General features: G+C 43.2%; 1 protein-coding gene across 4 annotated transcripts in view; it reads left to right on the forward strand.

Annotated features, from left to right (window-relative positions):
- The window catches only part of GATAD2A (GATA zinc finger domain containing 2A), a 1,131,740-nt gene that overhangs the window by 626,415 nt on the left and 480,794 nt on the right, over positions 1–24,531 (forward strand). For all 4 annotated transcript variants that reach the window (XM_069649100.1, XM_069649093.1, XM_069649106.1 and 1 more), the window contains one exon: positions 13,761–14,023. In XM_069649100.1, coding sequence (XP_069505201.1) covers positions 13,770–14,023 — 254 coding nt within the window. In that variant the 5' untranslated portion in view covers positions 13,761–13,769. The remainder of the gene's footprint in view (positions 1–13,760; positions 14,024–24,531) is intronic.

Here is a 24,531-nt window from a genome sequence, read left to right on the forward strand (position 1 = left end):
AGCAAGTTTCTGCATGAAAGGGCAAGTCTGTGCCTCCCTTGCTTAGGTAGTCATGGATTTCGGTTGAGTGTTTTGCGATGGATCCATCGTTGAGCAGGCTGCAGTGTAGTCAATTTCTCTTGTGGGTTGTTTGTTCTTTTATCCATTGGGGTTTGTGCAGTGTCAGTCTGGTTTCAGTTGCTGGCGGTTCCCTCCTGGTTGTGCTTGTTTGGAGGGGGGGGGAGGGGTGTTGTTCCTGGTTGTTAGGGAGAATTCTCAGAAATGTGCTAATTCCTGTCCACCTTAGAGACCCCCAGAACGTTTGCTGGACTCTGACTTTTTTTAATGTTCAACCTGGAGAGAGTGAGACCTTTTTCCCACTCTCATATATTTCTTTGTGATTTGAACTGTTTCCTTTTTGTTTTTGGAGTCTGACAAACTCCAAAGACATATTTTGCATGGTGTCACACAGCACCTTCAGTGCAGTGACACTGGGAAGTATTTCAGATTTCCCAAAGGTTTAAATACGCTCTCTTGGATAAACTGTTTCCTAGAGCAGTAAAGTGAAATTGACTTTACTTACATTTGTAACTTTCTAGACCGAGCACACAATAGCGTGCTGGAGGTGTTACTTAGTATCCCCTTTGTCTAGCTTCTCATGTAACATTTTTATGTTACCCTTTTCACAATTAATGGCTGGTGGCAGTAGTTTACTTTTTACTACCATTATGAGTTTTTACCGCGGTTTTTCCATTTGTCAAAATGGCCCTGATCGTCTTTTTTCACCATTTCTTGTTTAGGTCTTTCTTGAGATTGCGCGTCAAACAAGGTTTGATCCCTTTGTTGGTTTTATCTTTGGCAGGCTCCGGTATGTCTGGTGGAGGCAGGAAGTGAGGGAGGTGCCGAAACTCCCTGTGCTTAATCCCCTTGGTTTCAGGAATGCACTCCAAGGCGAATGGCCGGCAAGCTGTCCAGCAAGGACAGCCACCCTGCTTTGTGATTGACAGCTAGGCTGGAATTAATAGGTGAAACCTGCATAAAACGTGAGGCTATTTGGCTTGGAAGGCAGAGTCGACCACTGGACGAAGGAATCCAAAGAAGAACTTGGAAGAGACAGCTTCTTTAACTCCTGGAACGTTGGTTTACCCGGTGAAGCCCTGCTGCTGTGGTGAAGCACTCAATTCACCTCGACTAGAGAAGCCCTTCAAGGACGACTTCTCCCCTTTTTAGTTAGTGGGACCAATCAACTCCAAAGTAAGCCACCTGGACATCCTCGCGAAGCTGGTTGTATTTACACTGCAGTCGCTGCTGGAACCGAATAGCCAGGACGAAGAACACCAGATCGTGTGCATTGCTTTTAAGTTGGCCAAGAGCTCCGGGAAGCAGGACTAACTGAGCCACCTCAAAAGTGCTGGAACCCAGATGCAAGGAAAGCCCATCTCGGCAGCCAAGAACCTCATTGGTGCGGTAGACGCGAGGAGCTGAAACACAGAAGTGCCACTTGTTTGAAGATTGCCTGTTGCTGTCAGCGACCGTGCCATTGCAGTGCAGGCGTCCCCTGAAGCCTTCCCTCTTGTCCCCACGACTGCGGCCCAGGGCAACAGGATCTGCAGAGATGCACAGGAGCAGAAATCATCAGCTGCATGTTTCTTCTAACTAAAGGTACTGTACAATCTAATAATGTACCTCTTGTTGTAGAGTTGCTTGCATCTTCTACCCTCAAAAGCATAACAGCTTGTGGCCCTACATTGATTCTTCTTTTTCTCCAAAGACGTCTAAAATATTGTGCAAAGACATTTTACTGACCTTGGCTTAGCCTGGTTCCCTGCATGACTCTTCTCTCCTCTGACATTGTGTTGCACCTGTCTTTCCGTGAAGAGGTTAACTTACTCTGCATTGGGGGGTCCAAATGTATTTGCCAACTTAAGAATATTTGAGAGATCTTGTTTGTTCTAATAACCCTTTCCTTTGAAACTCTCATAAGTCATACTCTGAATGCAACAGTGATGTGTTAATGTCCACAGTATCCTAACTATTTAAGTCACCTGATGGTGTAGGAAGTGTCTGTGTGCCATCCCCAATGGGTATTTGCTGATTCTGAGAATTCTAAGATTGTATTTTGAGGTGTATTTCATTGTTGCTATTGTATTACTCCTTTCTGAAGAAGTCTTGTTTAACTGACTGGTAAACAAATGAATAACTGTTTTATCAAGAAACCTTGAGTATCAGTGTTTATTTGAATACTTGTCACTGTGACTCTGTGTAACCACCCCACTGCCCACATTGACTCCTCTTAAAATATGCCTGGCTGCTCATCCACACTACCAACCTGTGTAGGTCAGACTTATACTTGTGTCCCTTTTGCCAGTAGGCTGTGGTGGTTGTAGTGCACCCAAAGGTTACTGCTCCAAATCTTACCGGACACTGGTGTATCTTTTTGTTGAGTAGTATGATTGGATTGATGGCAGAGTTGTTTGAATTTGGTTAGTGCTGTTTGGTGGGTTGAGTTGGTGTCTGTCCTTTCCTCCAGTCTTCGGTGATGTAGTGTGTGTTTAAGGTAATGGATTAGAGATCGTCCCTGATTCTTGTTGCTGTATTGGCCATGGTGTTCTGTGTTTGTGCAGTTTGTTTTTTGGAGTGCTTGTTTCGGTGTTTCAAAGAGGTCTGTTTATTTTGCTTCTTCTATGTGGGACTTTTGCTGATCGTCTTTTTTTTTTTACTTGTGAAGGAGTCTTCTGTCGAGAGGTAGCGTGAGATGTAGTCCCTGTTTGCTCTGTTATTTTTCTGTGTCCTTTGTCCGCTTGGCATTGTTTTCACTGAGTTTATTGGAGTTTGGAAATCTTGCTGATGGGCACCTTCTTGTTCAGCTAATGTTTCCTTCTTATTTCTGTTTCCAATTCTAGCTTCTTTGTCTTTCTTGTGGCGAGGCATGGTGTTCGAGTTGTGGGTTGAATTTCTTGGAGCAGGAGTCCTGTTTGGATTGGTTTGCTTTCTGGTCCATGGGAATGAATCTTCGCTGTTTGTGGTTTAGTTATTTGTAATTTTTTTTACATATTTTGTTTGGTTTAATTGATTACAATTCTTTAGCAAAAAGAGAAAAATCCATTCCAATAATTCTCTGGTATGATTAAAAGTCTCAGATTCTAAAAAAGTTTGTTTAGAAACGTGACAACTGCTATCACGTATGAATTCTTTCCACTGTTCGTTAAAATAATCCACTGTGTCTGGTGCAGTGAATGTAGACTACAAATATTCAAATTGGTTCCTTCTCACATCATTTAACGCAGGGCAGAGAGGCAAAAGATGTCCGTGTTTCTACAGTTGAGACCTCTTTACAAAAGCGACATTATGCTGAGATTTGTTCGGAAACTTTATTAGATAAATAGGTAGAATATTTAATTTCCGAGTCTCTGTCCCCAGATGAGCTACAGAGCGGTAGCCAGCGGAATATTCCAGTGTCGCTATCCAGTCGTGCTTGCTCCTTAGTTTCTTTCTTTACCATTGTCGGGTTGAAAGCAAGACTTCAACGGCACATTCAATTTCTCAATGTTGTTTCTTGCCCAGATGTTTAGTATCAGGCTGGTCTGGGATGTTAATTCCTTGTTGATAATGTCCAGGATCAATGGTTGAGGGGATACAAGACATTTCCTGTATAAAGCCAAACTATTGTGGCTTTTAAAGATGAAGGCCTAACTCGCTGCAAATTATCTTAATTGGAGTGGATAGTGGAAGTGAAGTACTTTTTTCCAAAAAGGCTCTCTAACCAAGGCCATGCTGCCTTTGGGATGTTAAACAATGCCTCGGCTCCGTAAGTTAGACAAGGAATTACTTTTGATTTATAATAGTTCATCACTGGCAGTACGGTGAAACGTCCACATTTCTTGTTTAAAGCTAATGCTTGGCTAGCCAGTGAATTACTTTTTCTTTTAGATGGTCCACCATCAGGGTTTTCGTTTGGGTGTCACTGAGCCACACTCCTAGATATTTAAACACTGGAACTTTTTCGATTGCTGTGTTGTCTAGAAACCATTTGTGTTGGTTTCTCCCTCTGTTAGAATTTCCAAAAGTTAAGATCTTGCTTTTGTCCTTATTTATTTTTAGCCTGTTTGTCTTAATGTAAAGTTGAATAGCATTCAACTGTTGAAGGCCTACCACAATCTGGTCTCTCAAGACTAAATCATCTGCGTGGAGTAAGCAAGGTAACTGGACCCGACCCTCCCCGTACCGTCGGAGGAAAACATCTAGTTAAGGTCTGAGGTTGCTTTGTGTCATTACGTCGGCCATAAAAAAATTATACCAGGCCGGGGCCATTGGGCAGCCCTGTTTGACTCCTTTTGCCGTAGAGATTTCACCGGATAGGCGATCTGATTGACTCAGACACACTCTCATATTGTGGCTCCCTTTTAATGCTATTAATGGGCCCATTAATGTTTCTGGGCAGTAATTTTTCCCCATAGCCTGTGGCAATTTACTTGGTCGGTAGCCTGGACCAGGTCCACAAAAGCCATGAAGATTTTAAGTTTTCTTTCTCGTACACGTCCTTTAACAAATTTAGTAGTACATTTACTGCCTTACCAATGCCTTTAACGAAGCCCGTTTGAAAGGGGTTGTTATAACTTGTCAAGGAGCATTTTTTAAAATGCCATAGAATTAATGAGCCAAAGATATTCCGATTACGTCCAGGAGGGTGATTGATAGATAGTTTTTAGGATTATCATGATCCCCTTTTTGTAAAAATGGGGTCCACTATCGCCGCCTTCAGGAGCTTGGTATTTGTTGAGTTATAGTGATCTGGGCGATGAGTTTGTGTATGAATTTGGCCCATTCATCCGGGTGTTCTTTAGCATAGAATTTGTTAGGCCATCTTGACCTGGGACTCGACCCATTTAGCTTTAAAATTAGCTCTTTGATGTCTTGCACTTCATTTGAAATATTCCAGGGTCCTGTCCTAATGGTAGTCTTGCTGCATAGTAATTGTTTGCGTAATAGAGTTTTGCAAAATGGTGTATCTACTGTTGTTCACTTAGATTTCACCTGTAAGCTAATGGAGCTACCGATAATGGATTTAACTAAGGGCCAAAAGTCACTAGACTTCCTTCCACAGATCGCTCTTAAGTATTACTTGATGTCATGTACCAACATGACATTCATAATCTGTACGAGTGTAACCATTGTTTATATTTGCTTCCCACAGTTTTTGCTTTTGCCTCGTCGTCCGGCTGTTTTGATTTCTTTGCTAGTCGTGTGGCCTTTCTTAATGTTCTTTTTTCCACGAGTTCTACTTTGATAGCATGTAGACTATTTAGAGGCTATCAATGGCGGCTCTGTTTTTATTTGTGCAATATTGTTCTAGGAAGGGGACGTATTCCATCTTTGAGCCTTCATGTACAAATTCAGTTGTCAGGTTTATGATGTTGGACTTTACCAATTTTAATCTCTTTACTCCATTAAATAGACACGGCCACGGGCTTTAATCTGTCGCCCGGGGAAGTAGCAGTCCATTCCATGTATAGCAAGTGGTGATCACTGTTTGTTCGTTATCTTTACCACCCTGAACTTGAGACAAAAGGAAGAGATTTCTTGATACAAAGATATAGCCCTATTATTGATGATCGCATCTCTCTCCCATGATACATGTGGCACAATATCTCCCTTAATGCTGTCGTTTAGCATAACAAAGAAATATGTAAGGAGTCTGCTGATAGATGTATGCATTGTAAAAATGGCTGGCAGGTAACATATTGTGGGGTCCAATAAAGATTCAGACCAATTTAGATGGTTTATTTGGACCTTGTCGTATTCCAGGGGCCTACCACACTACGAGAAGTTCTTGAGCGAGTACACTTGATGAAGTGGTTTTAATAAGATTGAGTACGCTTCCCGATTTTACTGCTGTTAGTAGGCCTGATGTAGGTATCCCGTTATTACCTCTTATTGACAGGCTGAAGTTGAGTTTGTATCCATCGAGGGCTGGTTTTTCACGTAGCCAAGTTTCTTGGAAGCACATTACATCATAATCTCCCAAGTGTATATCGCTGATTTTGGTAAGGTGTGAAAAGTTTTTGGTGTTCCATGAAGCCATTTTAAGTCGTGTCATCCTTGTCACGTCCCGGATTTTGTAAAGTCTATTTGGAGAGGGGTCATAATGCTTCTTCAGTGGTTACGGTTGTTTTTGATATGCTAGCCCCCAGAAGCCATGACCAGTCCACTGGACATCCACTCTGTAGCGGAGCCTGAGTCGTGGTTCTGACTTATCGCAGGCACTGGTCTGGTTTGATGGTCACACTACGGTTTGATCCCGGACCTTCAGGAACTCGACCCGTCAGTAGGGGGGTCCCGATAATTGGGTCTGGGTCTCAAATCTGGGTTTCCTTGAGGCGGTTCGCTGTTTGCATGTCCTGTTGGTTCCGTTTCGCTCCTGTGAACACATTTTTGGGCCGGTGGGGACTTGACCGCCTTTATTGGCGTCCTTCACCGTTGCCAGGTCAAGCCCAGCATTAGCAAGCTTTAGGCAGCCTCTACCAGCATACCCTTAATTACCGGAGAGGTTATGTGAATGAAGATAGAATCAGTACGCTCTGTCTCATATTCGATGATCTTTTTCAGGTCTTTAATAGACAATTATCTTAGATTTGGGATGCAGTGCAGCAGTTGCATCACCGTTCTTCTATTAAGTATAAGATCATCATTCTTATCAAGGATTCCCTCCAACTTTCGGGAGCGCTCGCTAATGTTTTTTATTCTCATGGAGGTTGACCTGGAAGTAGGTGATAATACATGTTTAGCACTTGACGTTCTTCTGTCCACCAATCTTTTAGTGCTTTATTCTCTGTTTCGAAGTGGGAGATGTTCGCTGGTAAGAGTCCTTTCTATTTCTGGGAGTTCTCGACCCAAGTTTGAAGTTTTTAATGAGAATGGAGCAGCCGTCTTTTGCTTTAGATCTTGTCTGTTAACAGTTTGGTGGTGTCCGCCTGGGTATTTCTCCACTTAAATGGCTGAGGTTACGTGGATTTTCCACTTTCTTTCCTCAGAATGAAGACTGATATTCTCTAGATGATTGAGTAATGTTGAAGTCTGTTTGCTTTTGAGCAGAAATAGCCAAAGTCCCTTCCTCTGTCGTCAGTTCGAAATCTGTGTCTTCAATTGAGTGTGGTGTTAGGTCCATCGGAGCTTGCAGTGTTGGACTAATTACCTTGTCTTTAGGCAGACAGTCCACGGGCTCCACCTCTCATGTGTGAACCAGCAGTAAAGGTGGTTTGGGAGGAAGTAGATTTTTATGGAGCACACTTCCTGATAGCTGTTTTCGGAGGGACCTTCCGACCTGTTTGTAATTGGATGGTTTTTACAACGGGTCGTGTTGGATCAGTTGAGGAAATTGCTGTGTTTGCCGTCCTATCTCTCTGTGTTGGTCTTGTTTATCCCCTGGGAAAAAATAGCGAACTGCTGATTAATTGCTATATGGGGTCGTTGGACCTCTGAATGGATTATGTCTGCTTCATTCTCCAGTACGATGCATAATCTTTGTATCGTTTTAGTGTGTTTGGAAAAAAACCACCCTCACCATTTGGTATATGTGCTTTCTGGTGTTAACCACTTCTTCGTCTGTTAAATCGACTTGCTGAGGAGTGTATAAAGTCTGTGTGGCTTGTTCTTGCATACATGGAGGTGTTGAGTTTTTAGTTAAGATGACACTGCTACTCTGGGGCTGTGCAGGACCTTAAGGGTGGTTTCTCGACTCGTTTGCAGTAATGTAGCCTTCCAGAAATCAATTTAGAATCCATCATCGCCATTAATGTAGTATGATCCTTATGTGTGTAGTTTATAGATTTGTAGAGTTTTGTGAAGGGTGCCAAGGGGGTAGTTAGTGTGGACATTGTAAGCAAGTCTGGTTTATTTTTTCTTGTCGCTGGATGGATTTGTTATGCTGGTTTTCTTTTTTCTAGTGTGATTACATTGGTGAAATCCAGGTTGACAAGGATCTCTGGTTTTCAAGGTCCTGCAAGCAGCCTCTTTGGCAGGTTTGCTGGTCCTAGTCCGAAAAGACTTCTCGCAGCTTTTGACAGTTTCTGGTTTGTTGCTGGCGTTTCCAAAGTCGTCTCCTCGTTTCTTTCTTTCTGGAAGGGTCATGTAACTGGGTGGCCTTAGTTTCATGATGACTCTCGAGATCGTGAACCGGCTCTGCACCTGTTTATTTTCTGGGGAGATCTGATATGTTTCTCATCACTAAGAGAACCAGCTGAAATGCCTCCCATCTTTTCAGTTGTGATTTTATTATGCCTTTCAGTATGCTCGTTGTATGAAAGCGGGACTGACGAAGTAACAAGTGGTTGTTTATCCAATGGTCTGTCCGATTTTACTAAGGTCTCTTTTTGCTGCATCAGACTATTTTGGTCTTGGTTGTCAAGGTTTGGAGAGCTCAAGTTTTCTAGCACTGGGTGAGTAGTTTTCCAGTCCCAGACACAGTTGTTGAGAGCTGCGCTGTGAGCCTCGTAACCATCAAGCATTTCAGTTCTGAGTTACAGTGACCCTCTGATTATGAGTCTGATTCATTACTGAGTTCTGAGGAAATCATTCCAGCCTCAGTGGACGATGCTATTGGTAAAACCATGCACAAAGTTTGTATTGTTGAAAATGGCTATGACTGCCGACGCGAAGTGAACAGAGGCTGGGGTGAAGGAAGCAGGAAAATGTTGAACATGGTGGTTTTATTTGCTTGCTTACTTGGTGAAGTTGTCGCTGCGACTTTAAGCGGGGTGCAGCTAAGAGAAGGCGACATTCCTGATGTAAAATGCATATTGTGAATGTCAGCAACTTTCCGGATCTTGGCATTCCTGAGGGTGCGTCCCTTCTCCATATCTCATCCTTGCGCGAACTACGCTGACTGCAATACAATTCATGCAACTCCAGCTACGCTACGTTTAAAGCTTCTGTTTTTGAGTTATACTCTGCCTCCAAAGGTGTAGAAAGGGAAAAGATACCAAAAAGCATGGTAGAGCACCGGACTGCGCTGAGTGCAATACAACTCTTGCAACTCCCATTTTACAAGTTTTGAGTCTCTCAGGAATCACTCAGTACACGATAACCGACACCCTTCTTCGCAATGGTGACTGGCTGGTTAATATTTACTTTTTTTTTTTCATACTTTTGTTAAGAAAAACATTTTAGCAAAACGGTTTTTACATCTTTCATCACTCAACTCACAGCCAAGTCTTTCTTCTGTAGTTGGTTCAATAAAGATTTTAAAGCACAGTCCTAATATCTTAGTCAATCATCTAATTAGTTTACTCCTTTGCCTAGATCTTCTACTTAAATTAAACCATTAGTTCTTATCCAACATAGGCTCTAGCACCTACCAATAATATTGAACCACTGCTATAAGCAAAGGCGTTTGTGTTCCTCCTATTAGCAATTGCCACCAGTCATCTACCGACAGATTTCTGAACTTTGAAACCTGCCAAAGTATTCAGTCCGTTTCATTGCAAAACACGGACAAACAGTAAATAAATGAGTTTCTTTAATTTCAGTTTTTTTGCAGAATCTGCACCTGAAATTAATTTTGTTGGATTGGGTTTGAGCTGCAATAATTTAGTTGGTTCTGCATAAATTAAATTGGATCCTCATAAAGCTGTCTGTATTTTGCGGATTTGGAATCTTCCTTGGCTACGATTGAACCTTTTGTCGATTCCATGGCTAGTTGTGTATGTAACTTTAACTTTCCTACTTCGTCCATAGTTTGGATCCAATCTGCTTCAAACTATTTTCTTTTCACCCTACTCTGATTAATCACAAGGTCTTCTATCAAGCAAGTTATTGCTTCAAGAAGTTTAGAGCATTGATTTCCCCAGGTAATCAGATATTTATTAGAGTTAGACCGAAGCGCCTTACTAATCCCATCTATCATATAGGGGGGGGGGGGGGATCAGAACAGCTGCATTTTAGAAATGGGCTTAAAAGCTTCCAGTCAACTGATTTTAGCAAGCACAATCCCAGTTCTTTCATCACCACCTGGATGGGGATTGATAATAGGAGTCCAAGAACTTTCTTCCAAAAGGCGCCTTCCATACGGACCCAAAGGTTAGCTGGTAGATCCACAAAGAGACTGCACCGTACACTAGTACTGGCACAACTTTTGCAATATAGAAGTCGAGAAGTGGCTTCAAGGAAAATGTGCAATATTTTTTCTTCAATATGCTTGCCTGAGAGACAAGCATACCAGCCTTTTGAAGATACTGCACAAACGACTACTCTTTTAAACGGGTTGTGATCCAAATCCCCAGGTATTTAAAACAGTTGACCTGATCTATTTCCAGAAGGTTCAAGGACCATTGTTGTATTTTTTTGTTCCTTAGCATGCGTTCTTTTCCTAGCGTCATTATCTTAGTTTTACTGGTGTTTATCTCCAGGTCATTTACCACTGCATATTCATGCAGTCGATTTAATTGTCTTTGGAGCCCCACTGCAGTGTGATCAATCGGAACTAAATCCTCCACATATAGGAGATGGGTGATTCTCATGGCCCCCTGTTTAGGTAGAAAACTTCTGCAGGCATTCATGAATTCCTCGAAATTTGCGCTATAGTTATTGTACAGTGCGGGCGCCAAGGCACAACCATGCTTATCTATACACAGAGATTTCCTCAGTCAAATCGCTTTTCTTTGATAGGCAAATACGCATAGACATGTCTTTGTATAGACCTTGTATCTGTTTCCAACAGGTCCGGCGGGCACTGTTTCGCAGCCAGTTTCTATTCAGACTGTCAAAAGCCTTGTAAAATCTCCAAATGCCAGATGGATTTTAGTATTGGTACCAATGTCGTTGTTCTTTAGTAGATTAATCAAAAATGCATGCAGCACTGTGCCAAGGCCTTTTACAAAACCTGCTTGGAAACAATCATTCAACCCGGACCAGCTGGACAGGATTTTGAGTAACAGAATGGCGTATATTTTCCCCAGTTCATCTAGCAGCGCTGTGGGTCTATAGTTGGCTGGATCCGAGTGGGTACCATTTTTTTGAAAATTGGTATATTTGCTGTTTTCCAAGATTGAGGAATGGATTTGGATAAAAGTATATTTTTGACCACCAGATTCCAGATCAAGGCCCATTGATAAGGATTTTCTCGGACTATGATGTTAAATAGGTTGTCTGGGCCAGGCGCCCTCAAAGAAGTGCTCAGTCCCTTGATTAATCATGAGATTATCTTGGTCATAGGGCAGGGTTTAAGCGAGTGATTTCCAATTGTGATTATGTTCAACTAGGGGATGCATACAGCGATCCAAAAAACGCCAATCATACTGCTTCCGGAACACAATTTGTTTGCAATAATGTTTTGTTTCAGTGACCTTATAAGAGAACGTTGCATAAGTTCAGCGTCTTTCTGGTATAGAATACTTCTATGACTAATATACCATGATTTGTAGTTTGCTTTCAGCTGTCTGATTTCCTCCTCCTTCAGACTGAAAGGAAGTCCCTTTTGTTTTCGAAGAAGCGGTCTTGGGTATTTTCTTCACCAGTTCAGCTTCATAACTATGAGGGTGGAACTTTGCCTGTCATAGCCTTTATTTCTTATCCGATACGTTGGAACAATAGAATTGTAGTCAACTTGACTCATGGCCTCACGTGCAGTCCTCTCATTCATCTTATTCGAAAGGGATTTTAGAGTTTACATTACAGCCTGCGTGTTTATTTTCAGATGGTAGCCTTTGTTAGTCACATCAACGGGACTCTTGGTCTCATTATTCCAAGATAATTTGAGCCAATTATGAGCTTTTTTTGCCAAAATCACATCTTCCAGAGATTCCACATTCCAAGTAGATTTTGAGAAACAACGATGTAATCAATAGTTGACTTTGAAGCCCCTCTCTTCCAGGTAGGAAGCCTCTTTAGGTTTTTTTCATAGCACCCATTTAGTACATACAGATCACGGATCAATTCTAGCTCTAAATTGATCTTAACATTGCCAGCAGACAGTTCCTTATTATCAAGTTCTTGTAATTGATTCTTTGCAGGCTAGGCAGCGTTGAAATCTCCACAAAGGATAATAGTTGATTTCGGTCGAGTATAGGCTTCGTCAATGGTGTTTGCCAATTTATCCCTTATATCCATTGGGCTAATATCTTTCACACTCCACTAATTAGAATGAGAGAAACCGTTGTATTTGTCACTTTATTAGCCTCCTCGGTCCTTCTCAAGATTAAATACTGGAGAAAAGGGCCCATCTTCACAATCTTCACCGTCTCATAATTTTAGTTATTATTGACCAGAATTGACGGGCCTGCACGCTGTCTACCTGCGTGCCCTCGCATTGGCTGGCTTTAGAAATACAGAAAAAACGTCTAAAGGTGATTCTAGTAATAGCCACGTTTCTTGGAAACAGATGAAATCCCAATGAACCCAAATAAGCGATCCCTCCTCCAGTAAATGTATAAATCCTCTTGTACTCCATGATAGGAGGGATACCAGCTTATTCGGGCAGCTGAATTGTTACTTGTAGTTGATGAGGTTGTGGAACCAGAAGCCGTGAACCCTCCTGGTTAGGCCGTTCACCGGTTTTCCTTTATGGCTCTGTGTGGCTTTGGTGTCCTTTTACGGATTAGGGTGTGTGGTACTTTGGTTGTTGGTACGTCAGCTCTGTCCTGTTCAGAGGCTTTCCAATTGGTGACTTGCACGTGCTGCTCTGGCTAACTTTGGGTTGTTGTTTGTTTGCGGTGAAACACTGTTCAGCACCTCTAACTGGGCCACCTTGGGCGGATGGCCTTAGGGCGGTGTCTATGGGGTGTAGATCTGTACAATGTTTAAAAATTGAGGTGGACATGGGGGTTGGCTGCGGGCAGGTAGGTTTGGCCTCTGTGGCTAACTAACTATCCGTTGCAGCGGTAGAGACGATCGGATTAGAGCACAGCAGTGGTGGGACAACATCTAGGATTGGAACAAAGGAGTAGTGGGCAAACCCCTAGATTGGAGACAAAGCAGTGGTGGTGGGGGCGGGTACACCTACAATTGGAGCACAACACTCACAGAAAAACACCTAGATTTGAAAAATAGCAGTAATGGGGGACACACCTAGAATTGGAACACATTCCTAGTGTGAAAACACCCAGATTTGAAGCAGCAGTAGTGGGGGACACAATTAGAAATGGAACACAACACTGTGAAAAAACACCAAGATCTGAAAAACAGCACCAATGGGAGGGGGGTGGGCGGGAGGGCACCCAGAAATGGAACACAGCACTTGTGGAAAACCTCCTAGATTTGAAAACGGCAGCAAAGAGTGACATGTCTGTAAGTACCAGGGCCAGTGAGCAGATTCCGACCTGTGTTTCCACCCAGCCTCCCACCAACCTCCAAGTCAGTGAAGCTTATGTGTTAGAAAAATAGTTTCCGTGGCAGCCTTGTGGCTTGCCACCTGAAACTTCCTTTTTGTTGTACCAGCCCTGCTAGCAGCTGAACACAAAGGGTATTCTGTTTGCCAAAAGGGTTAACCATTTATGGCTGAGTGTATTGAATTGCACATGTTATGTCACTGGTCTGGAGGCCAATCCCTATGTCTGTGGAAAAAGTGATATTCTGTCATTTCTTCCACAAATCGTTTCCCAAACATTGCTGTTTTTATTTCTTGCCATGGTCGTAAATGTTTGAGCTGTCTGTGAAATCTCAAAACGCAGCTGAAAGGTCTCTTGGTACTTAAGTCTCACAATGTCCAATGGTATTTTTGGCTGAGTGACCCTATCATCTTTCTTTCAATCCATTATCAATAACATTGTTAACTTATGCTTTTGTTCCAGAGGTCTATCATGACTGATGAGGCTTGCAGGACTCGGAGTCAGAAGCGGGCACTCGAGCGTGATCCCCCATATAACGATGTGTTCATTAAGAAAATAAAAATGGAGAAAGGACTGTTGGACATAAAAACAGAAGGTGAACTTTTAAAGACTGAAGTTGGAACGGGCAGAGTGCTGGGGCTATTAAGAGGTGGTGAATTGAACGCCACAATGAAGGCGGACGTGCTGACTGGAGATGAGCCAGTGGACATGACAAATTCCAAGAGGTAAGTGATGGGAACGTTGTTCCCTGCTTCTTGGGTCATTTATAACTTTGTCATCCTTTTCAGTCTCCTTCGAGCATCAGACTGTGATGTTTCTGCTTTTGCTCTCATGACCCGATTCCTTGGTTTTAAAAAAAATGTATTTTTCATTTATTAAGTGTACTAAACACAGAGGCATCAAGGCACTGTCTGGAATGGTCCAGGAAACATTCCCTGATGATTATAAGGTCATAGAAAGGATGTCTGGCAAGGGCATCAGGGGGGATGTTACTAGCTTTATCAATGGCATTTTTGATTTCTCATGTAGATTGATTTGGTTGCCTGGTTTATATTTCTAAATCTATTTTAACTGATTTAAGTTCCAGGAAAGTCTTTTTTCACGGAATAGAAATTAAGTGTGAAATATTGGGATTTGACCAAGCTCACAATTTGGCAAAGTGGGGAAGCTGTCAATGCACCTGCTAGATTGAGTGGGATTGGTTAATAGTAGACCTGTTCTTTTTAATCGGCCCTTACTGCCAACTTGTCGCCTCTTTTAAAGGCCATCAGTTGTGACATTTTAGGGACTGAGTTAATCTTAGTGTCATGTGCCCTGTATCGCGTTAATTTGGTGGAGATGCCAGAGACATTGATTTGCTGAAGAACACTATTTTGGATGGTATTGCAAATCTGCAACAGGAGGATTATGGCCTGTGACCTGTATGGTGCATCAGGCTTCTGAGCTTATGTTGCTGGTATTGGAACCTGTGACCCATTAAAAAGTGATTGATGGATAGAAAGCTTTGAATTTAATCACCACCACTCGAAATTCTGCTCAAGCAGAAAGCAGATTGTTTTTAGACTTTATATCTTTCCTGTAATCCTGATCACCATGTTTCAATTAAGTGTGCATTATTATGTCGTCTTGTCTAGTGCTGCAGTAGGTATTGCCCTTGAGAATCATTTATTTTAGTCATTTGTGATTGCTAGGAACCTTCCCTTTTAATAATTACTTCAGAGTTTCCCCTTCATGATACAGAGCTAACCATAGGGCGCTGCTGAAGGCATGTTTGTTTGACTGCCACAAATGACTAAAATAAACATAGATAATTACACACTTTAGTGAAACAAGGTGAAGATTCTGAATACCGGAATAATGTAAAGGCTAAACACAAAGGGCGCATAGCTCGGAAAATGTGTTGTCAAAAGAGAGCTTGAATTACTTTTTAAATAAACTTGTGTAATGAAATATTTGATTGGCCAAATCAATAAAAAAAGGTTATATTGAAACATAGTGTCTCATTCTTGGGCTGTTTGCGTCACCTTAGGTTACCTATATGCCCAGCGAAGAAGGCAGATTCTTCTCTATAGCACTATTGGATATTGGAATACTTTGCTTTTGTAAATCAAGCAAAGGACGACAATCGTGTGTAAATACAGGAGAGAATTTCCATTAATTTGACAACAGATGGAAATCTTTAACCCCACATAGTATGTTAAATGTAATTTGTATAATGCCTACTGCCATTGGTATGACCTCAAGGTGCTCTGGGGTGATGGAGTGTAAGCTTACAACAATGTCCCTGTGGAGAAAATGCAGAGTGGTGGACCACAACAACAGTGGAATTCAAATAGATGCAATTGTAGTTCAGTGACATTGTCTCTAACCTGATGGTAGCTTCAGCCGGAGGGCGAGGCTTGGCAGGTTGGGGCGCCAGGGCGAACAGGTATGGTAAGCACCCAAAGACCGGCACTCTTTGCCAGAGCCCTTAGCTGGCTGTCCGGGCAGTGGTGCCGTGGGTGAGGGTATCAAATATGGTGCTCGGGAGTCTGGCCGGAGAGCACAGGGCAAGAGCTATATCTCAGTATGCACTGTAGGGTGATTCCTGAGGCAATGCTAGCATATAACAGAAACTGGGTACATACCAAGCTGATCTGAGTTGAAACAGGTATTCACAGGAACTGCAGGAGCTGGCTGCAAGTAACAAGACGGCGAGAAAGCAAAGACCAGCAAATATAGTTGGCAACACAGATTGATCAGAATGAAGGGTGAACTGGAATATGAGGTCTCCAGGGATTAGGTAAAGCACTTGGGACCGGTACCAGCAGAATACTCTTAACTGTCATACAGCAACGTCATGAGTTAGGCGTGCCAAAGAGACTGTTGTACTCAGTTTAAGGGTAAGGCTGGAGAGCATATACTGAGGCAGGTAAAACTCTACAGACAAGGTGAAGGTAACTGAAGTCTTTCACTTATCTCATCGGAGACCAACCCAGGGGGTCACACTGTAAATGGATACGGAGCGGAGGGACAACAGTGGATCAAGATGTAATACAGGTGAAAGCAGTGTTGAAAGAAATAACCAGGTACAGGACAGTGTAAAGAGACTACAAAGCAGAGACTTGAACATCAGAATACACAAGGCAAAGGACTCAGACAAGATAGGTTGCTGCCAACACAGCAAATTCTGTGTTCTTAACAGGCACTAGAACTCTGGATTGAAGTCTGATAATATCGCAGGCAAGGAACAAACAAACTTCAAGAGACTAGGATTGCAGAGAGAAAGGGAGAAAAGCTAGGCAGAAACGGGGCAAGTCTGTGAAGCAGAAGTTTTTACCCAAAACAGGGTGTTGACAGAAAGTCAAAAAAGATATTGGTATATAACTGTCTTCAACAGCAAAACAGCACAGGGATTCAGAAGTCAAAAGCTGGAAATCAAGGAAAAAGTTTTTAAAAAACGGTCAAACTGCAAAAGCAGACCAGAAAGGCCAAAATCGGGATGTTCAGGAAAGGTTCAAAAACTGGTCAAAGGAGCCCAAAAGCCCAAACTTCCAGTGGAAGCAGTTGACTGAAACTGCATCTGTTCAAAGTGAGCTTATAAAGGCCCTTCCAGCAAATAGCCAAACTGATTGCTGTCTTCGGCAGCTATGTTTAATCAAGCCCTGGTTTCAGTAGTGTGCAGCAGTGGATTGTAATTGCTCCAGCTCTCAGAAGCCTAGCCTGCCTATAGTAGCTTGGAACAGGTGAATGCAATTAGGGCCTCTTCAGCTCTTAGTACCTTGCTGCAAATAAATGTACTTGGTATGCATCCTCCTGTCCTCTACCTCTTGTACAGCATACATGTACCAGAATTCATCTCATCTGCTGGTTTAATCCAAAACCCGGAATGGAACACGACATTAGATTGGTCCAAAACTGCAGTGGTAAAATAATTAAGTAAATGAAGACGAGGTTTGTAGGTATTATCTTCGCAATTGTGCTATAAACAGTCTCTCTGAATGCGCACATGTAGTGGTGCTGGGTGACAAGTGTATAGGTTCCTGACATCCAGGTCTTGTGACCTGGAACACCAGTCGGAGGAAACAAGGGGAGGCGGTGCAGGCTCTAGGTGCTTGCAAGCTCTGCTGGCGGGATAAGAGTGCTCGCAAGGCACAACACAGTGAAAAGGCTGTGCAAGCCCTGGATGGTCTACCTCTGTGAAACTGTGACCCGAAAATGTAGTTTTGTTGGTATCCAGGTGTTGTACTGTTGGGAGTGAAACACTTGAATTGTTCTTTTTATATTTGCGCACGTTCTTATGAGTTTACAAATGTGGTGCATCGTACATGACCAAGCTGTTTTAAAGTACATTAATGTTGACTAGAGACTCCTGTCAAAGCCACTGATAATGCTCACCAGCAGTCATCGCATTTCGCCAAGGGGAAGGCAAGTATAGAGTCTGAAACATGGCATATCACCAAGAGACAAATGTTTAGATTGGTTCCATGTGCATGCGCTGGCATTGGCAGGATAGCTATAATAGCACACAAAATTGATGAACACATGTGCTAAGGTGACATTTATTAAGGCACACAGTATTTTCTATGATCAGAGTAAAACATACATATTAACATGTGTTCATGTGGGTGTCAAATTAAACATACCCATAGGGAGAAACAAAGTAACTGAAAGAGAATTAAATGACCATGTTGCGTGCCAAAATGTCCATTGGATGATGGGAAGTAGACTAAGAGCGGGGAGGGGAAGAGAATGGGCAAAGAAAAAAAGAAATTTGGAATGTGCAAGAACCAGCGACAATTCCTCAAACATATTATCAGATAACATTAGTTTCATGAGCTTCATTAAATATTGTGTTAAATCATATATACAGTTGTTTTTAGTGATGACGTACCATTTCTACTTCAGTCATACATCAAGTTGATTCCATCTTAAACCGTCTCGTTCTTACAAACTAGGATGTGCTTAGTTGCATTAATTCACAGATCAAAAAGCACTTGAAGGATCACATGACCAAGGATGTACCTAAGAGCTAGATATAGCCGGTCAAGTGGCACAGCGAGTAGAGCGCTCGCTTTGACACCCGTGCAGAGCCTGTTAACGCAGGTTCGAATCCCGGCGGGGCCAAACTCAGCCTTTCATCCTTCCGAGGTCGATAAATGAGCACCACACACCGTGGGTAATAATAAGCAGCGCTCGGATACCTGAGGGTTTGTAGCGCTATATAAAAGCCTAATTATTATTATTATTATTATATAGCATTGGTTAATCGTTATTACACAGATCTACTTGTTAAAAGGTTAGAAACAGAAAAGCCATAATGAGTGAAATAGGGCATTGCATGACAAAGGAAAAAATACTATATAGCAAAACTACTGTGAAACGTTTCTATTTTTACGTGTAGTTCGCATGTATCCTAGCTGAATAGTACAATGTTAGTTTAGATGTCAGATCAGATTTGGGTAAGGTTGGCGTTGTAAGAACCCCATAGAATTCTTGAAGAGACTAGTCCTTGTGCTATGAAATCTTCCTAACTTTTATATCAGTAAGGTCATCAAAACATGCTCTGCAATTAGAGGAGCAAGAGATGGAAAAACGGGGTGTTCCCATTAGATTAGGTAACCACCTATTGGTTACTCCACTGTGTAGCCTTTATTGTAGGCGAGCAGTGAGCTACAAGTGTTCAAGGAACAGCGTTAGCATAAGTAACCAAGTTTTTCTAAAGTCTGTCAAAACATGCAGTACGTGTGTAAATGCCAGTTTTAGCAGCGGTTCGGTGAATGAGTCATGGTTCATGTACTGGTGAGAAATCTGCATGAATATTAAGTTCCTGAGTGCGAAACATGCCAGAAAAATAAGCTCTCTGTTTACCGTAATGCGTTTGTGAAGTAAATCTGAGACAGTTTCTCTCAATGAAGGTGTATTTGGCTGTTTGCTTAGGAAAATCACAAGTGTGGGCTTGTTAAAATCCCTAGTCATTTTGAAATATGCAATTATATACAATGTAATTTCAATGAAAATACTGTACGTGACTCACCTTTGTTCGTTAAGGGTCCGCTTTGTAAAGCGACCCTGCCCTCGTCTGGCGTGTACATAAAAAGGCAACGGGAACAGAGCGGGTGGCACACCAAAATATTGAAAGGATGTTGTCACGTGATTATGCCGTGAACAAATGTCACATGACGAAGCATCTAGGGAGAACGCTAGCCATGGGCATGTCTTAAAGCGCCAGTAAACTGTTTGTGGCCGGCATCATTGTTTTGTACAATTTCACATAAATATTGTTATGGTTGGCTGATGAGCAGTATGTTGCTCATGCTGGGTTATCCATGTTATAGCTGACCTTTGTGCTTAGTTAATGCTCATAACTGATTATTATCTCTGTGCATATATGCTTTAGGTCGAAATTACCTAAAACAAGATGGTTGCATTGACCAAAAGTTCTAAAAATGCTACCACCAAAGGTTCGAAGCTTTGGTGGTATCATTGAAAAAAATAACTGGTTCTGCTGGGGTGTCCCCCGCATCGTCCTGCTCACTATACTTTAAGGTATAGTGAGCGGTGGCTGTGGGGGACACCCCCGCAGCCTTCTGTTAAAAAATAAAAAAAAAGAAAAGGACCATGCAGCGCCGGTTCCTGATCACGGAAGTGAAAGGGAACTGGCGCTGCAGGGACACAGCGTGAAGATGAAGGAAAGGGGGGTTTGTTTATGTTGGGGGGTGTGGGTGGGAGTGTGCTGAGGGTGTGGGTGGGGGGGTGTTATGGGTGTGTTGTGTGTGTGTGGGAATGTATGTGTGTTCGCATGAGAAATGTGCAAACTTTTGGTAGTTCGTACCTTTCTCATGCCAACGATTTGCCGGCGGTACTTTCAGCCCCGGGAAAATCACTCAGATTCGTATACATTGGGTGTTCAGTCTAAGAATATTTAGTAATGAGCATCAACATGTTAATTGAAAATGAATGACGGTCATCAATATTCTCAAAGGATTTCTGTCACGTGCTTATATGCAAGTGATGTTTGGTCCAAAGGAAGGACCTGGCCAAACATTTGAAAGCTGGCATGAGTGCTCAAAATGAATGAGCAATATAATGTCCTTTCATCACACTGGGTAGTATGCAGTTAGTGATTTAGGGTTCATAACCTCTGCAGTATTTAATGTGTTTAGCCCCATTACATTAATCATGAAGCAGTGTAGGAAATGTCTGCTTTCATTAGTGGAAAATGGCTGCAATGCATATGTTCCACTATCAGTTATGGAGAAGTTCCCAAAAATTGCCATAGCAGGGCTGGTCCGAGTGCGACACAACTAAAAGTATCAGACGTCACATATGAAGAAATTATTTGACAAGTAACTGGTACAGATTTGTATGGATACCCTAGTAGGTTAGCGGTATGGTATCAGCAAAGTAAGGATTGTGGCGAGATCACAGGTGGATAACCGTACGGTACCTGTTACGCACACCTGATTCCCACGGGGGCGTCGATCTGGACTGGCCCGCTGTTGCTTCCACCAGAGTAACACGTAGAGCCGAGATGACAGACTGGACAGACCCACTTAGCTTCATTTGTTGGATTCGTACGAATATCTTTCTGCAATGTAGAAAGGGAATTAACCTCCCGTAATCTGAGCGTTAACCCGCCTTCCCACTCCCCTTGTCTGCCCACAGAACACTCCTGAAGTTCCTTCTAAATCTCACCTGAAGATTTGGAAAGATGAGCTCTCCATCCTGCGTCGAGCGCAGGGGCGCGTAGACGACCAGTTACTTCACTGGCGTGGAGGAATTGGTGAGTTCCAGTATTGACTTGTTCGTAAGAGTTCAAAAGTCTGATCTTCACTCTGCTAGATTCCTTGCAGGTTGCGGATTTAAACCACCAGAAGAGTTCCAAGTGGCAATTGGTAAGATCCTGGTAAGTCTATTGTGTTTCTCCCCTTTGGGGCCGGGGTACAGCGATGATGCAGAATTAACTGCGCCGACCCGAAATGAGGTGAGTACCCCTCTGTGGTAAATCAGGTAAGTCTTAGGGGGTGGTTTGTATTGTCCTTGCTCACCTATCTGTTCTAGCCTCCCCCAGGTGTTGAAGAATGGCCTGGAGATGCTGGATTTGTGATGGAGTAAAGGAATGCAGCCTCGGTTGGTGAGTTCAGCGCGGCTCTGCGAGGTGCGTGGCAATACACCTGAGAAGGCTTCTCTCTTCCAGATCGACGATGTGCTGGATCAAGGATTCAGGTAAGGGTTTTGTTCTGACCACTTCTTCTCCTTTTCTTGTTCCAGGTGTTCCAGGGCTGAAGCGGGCGTGGCTGAAGACTGGAGCTGCTGAAGACACGGTGAGCGTTACGCTGCAGCAAGCAGAATAACGCGAAGCACGTGTGGCTGTCCGGGTGTGGCTTAAATAGCCTTGGAAGAAGTCCCAGGTAAGTATTCTTCCACAGCCCCACCCGAGAGGAAAGGAGTCCCTGAGGTAAAGTAGTCCCTTTAAGCCTCATTTGGCTTGTGGCTTCGTGCAGCATGGTCTGCATCAGGTAGGTATGCAGCATGGTCTGCAACAGGTAAGATTTCTGTAATGAGCCTGTCGCCCATGGCGCCAGGACTGACTTTATTCTTATGAGCCTGGCGCCATAGGCGCCAGGACTGTAGCCAAAGAGCCCCTAACTGGGGTTTTTGGGCATGCTTCAAGTGGCATGATGCCTGCTTCCAGGGTTGCTGGGCCTGGTCTGGCTTTCCGGGGGCAGGCATCGTGACAGTACCAGTAATAATTGAAATCATAGGAAGACATTCAGTTCATGATCACTGTTTAAACCCAGTTTGGTACACCTTAGTTATCCGATCATGCGCGATTCAAGTTGCCCGAGATGAAGTTGGCGGTCGCTTCTCTTGTATGAGGTTGTGTTTGTTGCAGTCCAACAAATCGAATATCTTTCTTGTTGGCCGTTAGTGGTTGGCTTGCCAGTGGGCTGCGAAAGGCAATTTAGGATCTTGACTGTTTAGATAGATGCTAACGCAGCCGGAAACTGTAGCTACCGGATGTACACTTTGTCGCAGACACATACAATTGCGTATACAATAAACCTGGATCTACAGTTGATGAAGTCACAAATCTCAGTTTTGAGACCACGATGGCACGTAAACAACCTGGTAGGTGTCAGAGCAAATTGATAAGTTACATTTGTTTGTTTGTTTATTTATTTATTGTGCGCACCGGACCCTGAGGTAGCAGAGCGCAAGAGAGCAAGGAAGTTTACAGCTTGGTTACATACGTTACAAGTTACAGGTTACAGAGCAGGCAGAGTGGACATTACTTGACTTTGCAAGGTAAGACAAGTGCAGGTGCAGACAAAGCGCAGCCAAACAATCAAATCTATGGCGAGCGAACAATATAGCAGGTCGGTGGCGAACGAGCAATATAGCAGGTCGTTGCGTGTCAGGTGAAGTACAAGTGGAAGTGCGAGGGTAGAGAGTCATTTAAATCTCATTCTCAGTGAGCCATTTTATGGTATTCTTTCTGAAGTTGCTGAACGTTTGGTCAGATCTAAGTGCATGAGGTAGGGCGTTCCATAATTGCGCTGCCTTGACTGGGAAGCTGGATCCTCCAATGGTAGCTAGTTTAAATCTGGGCACTAGGAGGCAGTTAGGGCTGACTGTCCTTGCAAGTCTAGTGGGATTTTTTCTGTTGAAGCGTTCTGAAAGGTAGCGGGGGGCTTTGTTGTTTAAGCATTTGTGGATAAGGGAGGCAGATATGAGGTTGATTTTTATCTTGGGTGGAAAGCCATTTGTGTTTACGTCTTATTTCTGAGATATGTACTCTTCTAGGGATACTTAGGGCCGCTCTAAGTGCATTATTTTGGAGCACTTGGATTTTATTGATGATTTATTTGGTTGTCCCTTTGTAAAGGGCGTTACAATAGTCTAATTTTGATAAGACGAGGGCTCTAGCTAGGATAAGACAGCTGTCCTCTGATAGGAATTGTTTCCCAGCTCGTATTAATTTGCATGTATAGGCCGTGGATGAGGCCAGTGTGTTCACCTGTTTGGTTAAAGATAGTGTTGCATCAAGGTAAAAACCTAAGGTTTTTACTTCTCTAGCGACCTTGATAGTGTTGCCATCGATGATGAAGGCTGAGTAGTTTTGGTTGAGTTTGGAAATGCGGGCTGCCGTACCCAGGATGATGAGCTCTGTTTTGTCATCGTTCAAGCATAGGCCATGGTTGGCCATCCATGCTTGAACGATGCTATAGACTCTGTTCACCAAAGCCAGATCTTCAACGTAATCCCCAGTAAGTGGTAGGAGAATCTGGGTATCGTCTGCGTAGTTGGTGTAGGTGATACCCTGATTATCGAGATCGTCAAAGAGTGGCTTGGTGAAGATATTATAGAGTGCCGGCGAGACACAGGATCCCTGCCATCCACAGGTGATGGGAGTCTGGTCTGCTGCCGGGGAGAACACCCTCATGGTCCTGTCACTAAGGAATGACTGTATCCAGACTATAGCCTCCCCTGAGAAGTGGGCCGCCGAGTCCAAGTGATTGCATAGGACTCTGTGGTCCACCAAATCAAAGGCGGCTGATAGGTCTAGAAGGAGGAGGAGAGCTAATTTGCCCTGGTCTCTGAGGGAGTCTATTTGGGCCTTTAAGTCGATAAGGGCAGTTTCTGTACCGTGTTGCGGAAGGAAACCGTATTGGCGGGTGCCAAGGAGATGGTTCATCTCAAGGAAGTTCTGGATTTGGGTGTACGCTACCTTGTCTAATATATTTAGTAAGAAAGGCACCGTGGTGATGGGTCTATAATTTGTAGGAATGTTGGGGTCCAATGTTTGCTTTTTTAGAAGGGGGAGTACCGAAGATTCCTTTAGATTGCGAGGGATGGTGCCCATAGTGAAGGAGGCATTAATACGTTTTGTGACGAAGGGAGCTAGATCTCTAGCCGCGTCCTTGATCAGTTGTGCGGGGCATTGGTCACCTATGCAATTAGAGGGTTTAAGAGTCAGAATGGTCTTCTCTAACTCAATTACCAAGACCTTGGAGAAACGGAATAGGGTGGATTCTTTGGGTTTGGGTGTGGGAATTTTGTCCAACGGAGGTTGAGTTGGTAGTGAGGCTTTCTTTAGGGCAATTTTAGTTTGGAGGTTGGCCACTTTGTTGGTTAGTGCCAGTTGTATGTCTGTACACCCGGTTTTATCTTTGATGGAGTCATCCTGTATTGCGATAGGGGTTTCCAATTCTTTTAGGATGGAGAATAGCTCCTTCATACTGGAGTT

The sequence above is a fragment of the Ambystoma mexicanum genome, chromosome 1p, assembly GCF_040938575.1.
Source record: "Ambystoma mexicanum isolate Mex_15411 chromosome 1p, UKY_AmexF1_1, whole genome shotgun sequence".
NCBI classification, from domain to species: domain Eukaryota; kingdom Metazoa; phylum Chordata; class Amphibia; order Caudata; family Ambystomatidae; genus Ambystoma; species Ambystoma mexicanum.